Source organism: Austrofundulus limnaeus, unplaced genomic scaffold (genome assembly GCF_001266775.1).
Source record: "Austrofundulus limnaeus strain Quisiro unplaced genomic scaffold, Austrofundulus_limnaeus-1.0 Scaffold158, whole genome shotgun sequence".
Taxonomy (NCBI): Eukaryota; Metazoa; Chordata; class Actinopteri; order Cyprinodontiformes; family Rivulidae; genus Austrofundulus; species Austrofundulus limnaeus.
In genome coordinates this window covers 701,123-710,186 of record NW_013952560.1, presented here as the reverse complement: position 1 = coordinate 710,186, position 9,064 = coordinate 701,123, and the positions used below count along the sequence as shown (strand labels likewise).

At 42.3% G+C, this 9,064-nt stretch overlaps 1 protein-coding gene across 3 annotated transcripts; it reads right to left on the bottom strand.

Moving 5' to 3' along the window:
* Window positions 1-841: 841 nt before the first annotated feature.
* pnpla8 (patatin-like phospholipase domain containing 8) lies at window positions 842-8,373 on the bottom strand. 3 transcript variants are annotated; one of them, XM_014016956.1, is made up of 10 exons: window positions 8,136-8,373; window positions 4,836-5,941; window positions 4,618-4,767; window positions 4,390-4,541; window positions 4,203-4,297; window positions 3,926-4,097; window positions 3,787-3,844; window positions 3,446-3,640; window positions 1,311-1,506; window positions 842-1,228 (listed from the first exon to the last, which is right to left on the bottom strand). In XM_014016956.1, the coding sequence occupies exons 2-10, from the start codon at window positions 5,745-5,747 to the stop codon at window positions 954-956; spliced, it is 2,205 nt and encodes a 734-aa protein (XP_013872410.1). In that variant the 5' UTR covers window positions 5,748-5,941; window positions 8,136-8,373; the 3' UTR covers window positions 842-953. The 3 variants fall into 3 exon arrangements, with proteins under 3 accessions (XP_013872410.1, XP_013872413.1, XP_013872411.1); XM_014016959.1 differs by having other exon boundaries at window positions 4,390-4,538; window positions 8,136-8,372; XM_014016957.1 differs by lacking the exon at window positions 8,136-8,373 and adding an exon at window positions 7,293-7,381.
* Window positions 8,374-9,064: the final 691 nt, after the last annotated feature.

Below are 9,064 nucleotides of genomic sequence, written 5' to 3'. Positions count from 1 at the left end.
AAGTCTTACGGATATTTTAAAAACCTCATTTTCAAATTTATCTAACATGTCAGAGCCTGTAGGATGATTTAAAAAACAATAAATAACATCAAACAGCCATCTTCCAACCTGTTCTGCCGCTAGAAATAAGTTACTTTTTCCTCTCTCCTTTCCTTCAGCAGGCGCTTTCATRTCCGCAGCTGAGACCGCCCCCAACCCCCTGCGGGTGCGAGTTGTATGGATTTTTTGCAAAATTTATGGATTTTTAGGGCTCTTTATACAGGTAAATGTCCAAAGAGGTTGAAATGTATGCGAACCGGACCGAACTTCAGTCAAACAAGACCCAACACTTTTATTCCTGATTTAAACTAGTGATCTTGTGAGCAGCTGCAGCTGTATGCTTTTATTTTTTTCTGTCAGGCTGTCGGAGCGCTCCTCCTCCTCTGTCCGGTGCTGGTGTGGGGTGAAAATCCTCCACTTCAGACGTTCAGAGATGTAACTATCTGCTATATTGTGGTCACTCTCCATGTAGCATCAATTATGCTAATGCTGGCTGCATGTCACTTTCTCTCGTCCTGGCCACACCTCCGCTCTCTAACCCATCCCCTTCCCCACCCACACCCCCTCCCCTACCCACTTTGATGCATTTTTCAAATTTCGCCTAGGGGCGGAGTTATCTTTTCACAGGGAGGTAAGATACACTTTCATGTATGTCAGTCATTAGTTTCTAACATTAAACCCATTAAGTGTTCATGCATGGATCATGCGATGGACACGTGTCTCACAGACCTGTTTGTGCTCAAAGATCAACACCGTTTTCCTCGGTTCATCCTGCTAATACTAAAGAATAAATTACATCACGTGATTTTTAACGAGTATTATCTTATTAAAACAATTTTTTTGTGTTGGCGGTCCAACTTGTGTAAACGTTTGGCCCATATTTTCGAAACACTGTGTTTTTTATGAGTTTATGATTAGAGCTTGGAGGTGAAGGGGATTCCTTCGTACATGTCGGCTTTCAGCTTCACCCACTCGGCCAGCCTCTGCATGGCGCCCTTCTCCCGGCCCAGCACGCTCGCAGCCTTCCTCAGCTTGGCCTCGTTGCGCTCCAGGTAGCGCTCCGCTTCGCTTTTGAGGAAGTCCAGCTTCTCGATGCGGCTCTCGTTCAGCGGCACGTCCTCGCTCATGTAGGGGTTGAAGCGGAAGTAGGAGTCGGGGGGCAGGAGGGCATCCAGCATGGTGTGCACCTCTGAAAGCAAACATTTAGCGGAGGCGGCTTTAAGTTTCGTACGCGCGATTTCTGGTGCGTTCTCGTGTCGTCTTCTTCTTACCCTCGGTGTCCGTGGCGCTGCTGATGACGTGGGTCAGCTTTGTCTTCAGACTCGTGTAGGTCGTGTCGTTCGTGCCCGCCGTCTCGTAGCGCCCGGTGCCCAGAGACAGCACGCACTGCAGGGGCGTGTTCGGCCACAGGCATTTACACTCGTGAATGGCCAGAGCTGTGGGGTTGTTGACAAGAAGCCCTCCATCCTGACGGGGAAAAGACACGTGGTTAGAGATGAGATTAGGGCAGGGTTCTGCAACCTGTGGCTCTGGGGCCACATGTGGCTCTTTGTTCCCTTTACAGTGGCTCTTTGAAAATGTGACCAGTGTATTTTCTCTCTCTTTTTTTGTTTGTTCGTTTTTTATACTCCCAACAGAAACAATTTGTATGCAAATATGTGATCAATACTACTAATACAAAAAGTAAAACATTTTAGCTCATGCTAGCCTGATGTTTACTTAAATAATCCAACTTCTTTCTATGATCTTTCTCTCAAATCTATCAGAATCACCTTTAAAGAATTTGAAGACTACATAATAAGAATTATATTAAAAAAAATCCTGAATAGGTCAGGTTTACTAGTTTTTATGAAATTCGGTATAAACTATATATGTATTTTTTCTTCTTTACATGAATATGGTCTTTTTATTTGTTCTGATGTGAAAAAACAATAATAAATAATAAAATTCATAATATATATTTTTTTGTTTTATGTCTCCTCCACTGGCCGTAAAGGTTCCTGAAAAGGCCTCGAAAAGGCCCACGGACCACCAGTTGATAATCACAGTTTTAGCTGGCTCTGCACACATTTTATTAGTGAGTCAAGTAGCAGAAATGGCTCTTTTGATCATAAAGGTTGCAGACCCCTGGATTACGGTAACTAGAGACGGGCTTTGGAGACTGAAATACAGGATTCATCTACAGACAATCTGTTAGGATGAACGGGTCACTGGATTTATCTCCCTCCCAAGTCTGGAACTTATCCAAGCTCTGAAATACCTCCGATGTCCACGATGATTAAGACAGAGCGGGGAATTATTTTTCCTCAGCTGAGCACAGGATAAGGTTATAGCCACAGGTAATAGAGCTGAGTAAGATCTAAGAGAAGAATATTCAGCATTATCTTTTTAGAAGTTGTTCTTCTCCATTTAGCATTAATCTTTACTAATTTAGGAATTGTCCAAAAGCAAATATAGGCAGCATCTGACAGCAAGAAAATCATTTAATATATTTAATATAGTTTGCCAATAAAAAAGTTCCAATTTCCATCTCTGCAAAGAGTTCAAATGACCCATTTTCTGAAGTTTATCTGTGGGTTTCCTGATTTGTCAGAATTCTCCTGAGAAATCTCTCTGCTGGTGCTGAAAACTGGAGTGAAAGTGAGACCAGTGGGTGGCAAAGTTAGCTCAAACTGTTCATGAAACACGACTAAACCCCACGAGGAATGTGGAAGGTACAGACAGACGCAGTTTATCAATCTCCACCTTCCCCTGGCAGACTGCGATGAGCAAACAAAAACAAAATGTGCAAATAGAAACATGATATTTAAGTCAATACTACACTATTTGTCAAAAAAAAAACTTTAATGAGAAGTTGCAGTTACAACTATGATAAATCCAAACTCCCACTTGTTTTTTATTCCAAGCTTCCTCCAAACAAGGCTTAAGTAAGTAAATATATTAACTAAACTAGTGGCATTAATGTAGACCCCTGATTTCGGAAATGACAGGCGAGATGAAAGGATGCAGCTAATTTGGTTTAAATAGGTTATCAGAATGGAGCTAAGCCTTTAGCCTAATCGTTCCTAATTAGAAGCATCTTTAGATATCTGACCCAAAAATCAAACGTCATAAAATGGTACAAATGTGACTGGGCTGCTCACACCTACACAGAAGCAGAGTGGAGGAAAGTAAAACACAACGATGCTTAGATTGTAGGTGAAGGACTGTTTCTTGTTTAACGTATCATTTATCTCCTGTTTCTGTGCTCTGGCAGATGGGAGTCATGGAATCAGAAACTTGTTCCAAGAATGCGGACACATTTGTGAGCTCTGATGTGTTCAGAAAAAAAAAATCATTCCATTCATTTTCCATCTGAGCCTCTGACGCCTGGTGGCTTTATGTGTGTGGGTCCACTGAGTCGTACCTGATGGAGGTCTTTTCCCAGAACAAATTCCTGGAAGTATCCGGGGGCGGCAGAAGAGGCCCTGATAGCCTGCCACATCTTGTGTTTGCAGTCACCCAGGTAGTGGGATCTCACTCCAGGCATGAGTCTGTAGTTTCTGAACACATAGGCCTTCAGAGGCAAGCCTCTGTTGACAATGGTGCTCACTGCTGACACCTGGTGGACGACACAAAACATTGCAGCAACAGAAAACGGATGGAACAAAACATAAACAATCGTGTCAGTGTTAAATAAAAACTGATTTTAAACAAGTAAACATGAACAAAATTAACTGAATTTAAAAGAGTTTTAAAGTCACTTACTTTGGGGCAGTGTGGGTCCCTGGCACTCTCAATCATGCTCCCCTCCCCCATACGTTCTCTAAAAAACAAACAAACATACAAACAAAAAACATCTGATCACCTGGCCTCCCAACTAGAAAACTGAATCTTACAGTCTTACTTGAGGAGATTCTCCCATATTTCACTGTCATAGAAAGCATGGCTCCAGCCCATCTTTACAGTTCCAACAATGACATTCTGTTTGAAGACATCTGAACCCAGTTTTCTGTACATGTCCTCRCACTCTTCCAGGGGGATCTGAAAAATCCCCAGCATGAAAGCCAAGATGGCGCCTGTTGCAAAACAAACCAAAATAATAATAATTAAAAAACACATTTGGCTATTAACCAGTGAAAATAAATAACAAATATAAAGCTATTTTTACAAGTTGCACACACCTGTGCTGACTCCACAGATGTAGTCAAACAGCTGATGGATTGGTTTTCCAGTCAGGTCTTGTAGTTTATGAAGAGTCTGCAGGGCTAGCAGTCCCCTGAGACAAACATTACAAACAAAAACATCCAGATGAACACAGCTGATCACAGATACTGTCACAGATACTCAAGAAATCTTTTAAAGCCACACCTTGTGCCTCCTCCGTCTATGGCCAGCACCCTGATCCCTCTGCCTCTGACTGGGTCTGTGTAGCCGACGACAGCCAGAGCTTCTCTCACCGCCGCCTGCAGAGGAAGGTCTCTGGCCTGGCGCAGTCGCAGCAGGCAGGGCAACACGCTCTGCTGWAAGACACGACTGCGTGAGCTCTCAGAAAAGATGAAGCTTGTTTTAAAAAATAAAAAATCGAGGCACGCTGACCTTGAAGGCCACCCCTCGGCTCTCGGGGAACTCCAGGAGGTGAAAACTGAGCTCCTCCACTCGAGTGGTGAGGAGTTTAGAATCGGTGACCCTCTGCAGACCTTTCACCAGGGCTCTGGTCCGGTTATCCACGCTCACTCGTGCTATTATCTGCAACACAAACTAATCAAGTAAAACTGGTTCACAGGATCACAGCAAGTCGTGTTTTAATATCCCACCTTTTCTCTTTGACTCTGCAGCTGCTGCTTCGCCTTCTCAGCTTTTTCCTCTTCGCTCTCTCTCCTCTCCGTCGCTCCGTCCTGCGTTGGGTCATCCACGGCGACGACTGAAGACTTGTCCTTATCAGCCGCGACTCGTTTGGAATCGCCTCTGAATTTGGGGACCAGAGGGGCGATGTAGCTGCCGACGAAGGCCTGGACGCTGGGCCGAGGGTAGGACAGGTAGTGGGTGAAGCCTTTTTTTTGAGAAGCTGTCGGCTCGGGAACAGACCGAGTGGTGCTTTCAGCAGGACGGGGGCTCTCTGGTTTGGGACTGGGCTTTTCTGCTGAGGAGGAAGTGACGAGAGAGGTAGTAGGTGATTCAATACGCTTTGTCTTGGACACTGGAGACAAAACAGGAATGTGGTCCACTGATTTTTGAGTGTTAGTGGGAGGTTCAGGAACAAGATGGCATTTGTCCTTTTGCCAGTTCTCTCCATCTTCTCCCTGCACATTGGTGCCAAAGTAACTGCTGATGTGGTGGGACAGAGACTTGTACGTCTCATCCATGTTGGTGGACAGAGGTGCTGGGTAGAACAGCTGCTTAGTTTGTTTTACCACAGCTGAGGAAGAGCTCGGAGCAGACACGCTTGCTGACGGCTCTAAACTGGAGGGCTTCTTTGTGGCATCAAAAGGTTTTTCGGCCCCTTCAGCGTCTCCGTTCCGCCCGTCGGCTTTTTCTTCYATCGTTGCTTTCGGCGACTCAGAGGCTGTATCGCCGGAAGTTAAAGTCTCCGCTTTGATCAGAACCTTCCCAGCATGGGTTCCGTCGACTGTGGCGTTGGCGGGCTTGAAGCGGGAAAACTTGGAGATGAGGTCTGTGCTGCCCACTGCCCTGGTTACGCTGTCGATTGTGGACCTGAGCCGCGACATGCGTCCGATGGCTCCACGGGAACATCAGTGGGGAAAGAAAAAGTCACTGAAGCAAAGGGATGAGGCTAAAATGTTTGAGTGAAAAAAAAAAACGCAACATTTCCGCACTCTATCTGCCATGATTTACAGCTGCCTTCAGGTCCATTTAAAGGCAAATTTGTCAGAGTTGAAACTTTGTTGTGGGATCCACTTTTCTGAAAAAAATAGACAATTTACAAAATATGTTAAATAAATATACAAAGAAATAAWTGAAAATTTTAAGATGTTGATTAATGTTTATCATAGCCCATTGATAAAGGGATGTTTTTGCCTGTAGTGTATAATATAACAAGAATCAAAGGACCCAAGCTAAATATCAAATACACAGTACAGAAGAMATTTAAAATTATTAGATGTTAGTACTGATGTTAAAAGCACAACACTATATTCTGAGGTTTTCCTTTTTGTAACGTTGACAGTGTTTAATCTATTATGTTTTGATTGATATAGATTAGTTACATGTCTGAAATAGGTGACAACACATAATCAACCGTTGTGAGAACAGTAGATGAGAATTTTGTCTGAATGCCTGTGATTCAGCCGTAGGTCAGTAGGGGGCGAACGCAGGCAMTGAAGAAGGTGTATAAATACATCAACTTCCTGGTTTTTCGCCAGTGTTGGTTTCCTGTCAGCTTCGGTGACAGTAAACCTCACTCAGATCCAGAATTCTGGTGTTGTATGGTTTGATTCCTTCTACAAATCAATTTATTTAACAATGGTGGTTTTAATACCGACTTCAGTTTATTGAACATTAATTTTCTTACAGTACATTTCATTAACTTTTGGAGACAACTTCATTAGGACAGCCACAAGTAAGCTTGGGCAATATTGGCAAAAAAAGGATCATAATTAATTGCAGTATTTATCCCATAACAAATAATTAGACGATTAATCCCCTGGAGTCCATGGACACCCTTATGTCCTAGTCACATGACCAATTTAGTGAGAAAGATTTGCTCTTTGTAAAAAAAAATCTGCTCCAAATTGTGTCAAAATTACAGACTTAAGGCTATACATCAAATTTTAGATTAAAATTTTAAACTAAATTAAAAAAAACCTGGTGGCATTGATTGTRTTAATCGTCAAGTGCCAAAAAAATAATGGATTAATGTTTTTCTGATGATTAATTGCACACGATATGATTATGCCCAACTCTAAGCCACAGCTATGCAACCTTAGCAAATTTAAAATTTTACACATCTTAAACTAATACTTAGTGTGATGGTAGCTGAGAGTCATTCCAAAACACAAAATCTGAGCACTGAATGAACTTTGCTGTTAACTTTTACTCCACCCTGCCCGACTTTTTGCAAAATGTCTCACAAACCATATGATGGAGCTTAATGAAACTTTCATAAAACAACTACTRGGTGAACATCTACATCTGATAACCTTTTGGTGTCCATCCAATAAGATAGCCGCTACAACTAATAAGTCAACACAAAAATGACTAATTCCACGCGTTACACATAATGGCCAGCAGGGGGCAACCTTTGACTTTCTTACCATGGTAACTATGGAAACTGTTGAGGCAACAAAACAATAGCTAAGACACGATGGAAGATCACTCCAATGACCTGAAATGTACAGCAGAGTCTGCCTTGCTCGCGAAAGCGTCGTTGGAGAGACGCTGCCACGCCGCGGAGAAAACGGACTCATTTCGGTGGACGTCTTGCCAAGACTTCACTGTTGRAGTGGGTAAACAGCAGATTAATGCGTTTATCCAAACATGGGAGCTCCACCCCGGCTGGCTTCACACCCTCGACTTCCTCTGTTCAACCGAGGAGRCGCACGGCGCTTGTTTCTACCACTACCGGGCCCGCTTCAGCACCCCGACGGCGCGCGAGCCCATYCCGGACACGGCCAGCGTCTACTTTCTGGTGGAGGTGAACAAAAACCGGCCTGCAGCTCTGCCGGTGGAGGTTCGTTTCGTGGTGGAGTCGAACAGGCTGGTGCACACCGCCGGGGGAAGCAGGTTCTGCGAACAGTGGCTGTCGAACGTTATTCAGAGCAAAGTTTGGGTCCGAAGAATGACGGAGCTTAAACCCAGCTGGTAAACAAGGCAATAAATGAACTGCGCGCCAGTGCAACTTCCATGGAGTCCACTTTGTGTTACATAACTCCTTTGTTTGGACTTTGTACGTTTTAACGGGTGTCTGCTGAACGACGTGACTATTCTAGAAAAATATACTCTTGCCAACAAAAAAGTAACTTAACAAGCTAGCTTAATAATACGGCTAACAAGATTGTCACTGAAGGCTAACAAAAATACAAAGCCTTGTAAATGGTATTATTGCTAGTTTATTATATTTAACGCTTTTTAAAAGTAATATAATATCGTTTTCTTACCTGGCAAAATGCTAAAAGATTTACAAAAACAGCTCAAATGTTGTAGAGCGTGTGCTGTATGAATGGAGGCTAAACAAAGTTCTTCTTCGTTGGTTTTTATAAGTTGTTAGTAGGAAACTGTGCAGCATCAGCGCCACTCACTGGTCTAACGTGTGATTACAGCGAATTAAATTACAAAAGAAACTAAGAAAACAAAATTACAATAACCTTGTTTATTCTCCCTTTTAACTGATTGTCTATTTGCTTTTTTAATATTAAAATTCTCTATTTAATAAATGCTCTTTATTCCACAAAATAAACATTTTTCATCATTTGTCTTCCTCAGATGCTTAAATAAAAAAAAGCTTTTGTTTGCTTGACATTTTCTATAGGTTATAAATTTGAGTTGTCGGTCAATAAAGATGTGCTAAGCTAATGATTCTATTTTAAATTTTGTTTGCTTTCTGGCAATAAAATCCATACAACATATTTCTTATTATTTAATACATCAGGAATTACTCGGATGGAAACCTTTTAACAGTATAATTTACAGACAAACCACTGTTTTTACTTTATTTTTATTATGATTCTTTTTATTTTTGCACAATACATCAGAGCCACACAGCCAGCTGAATTAGTAAGAGGATGACAACTTTCTGCTTATGATGAACCAGTGAAGGTGTGCCATGTTTGGTTTGACCGAACCCTCTGAAGCAACTGCAAAAGATAATAATCCCTCCAACAAATGACAGATACATGAAGACGACTTGTCCAGTAAAGGTTAATAGCCCAAATTGAAGATCTGGCTTTCTAGAAATGTCTCGGGGCTAAACGTGATGAGCATATTGGAAAATAAGTCTGTAAGAACCCTGCTCCATGAGATTAATACCAGCTTAATCTCATAAAAGTCATGTTCCACAAGATCTTGCAAGAAATGAAATCAGATATAA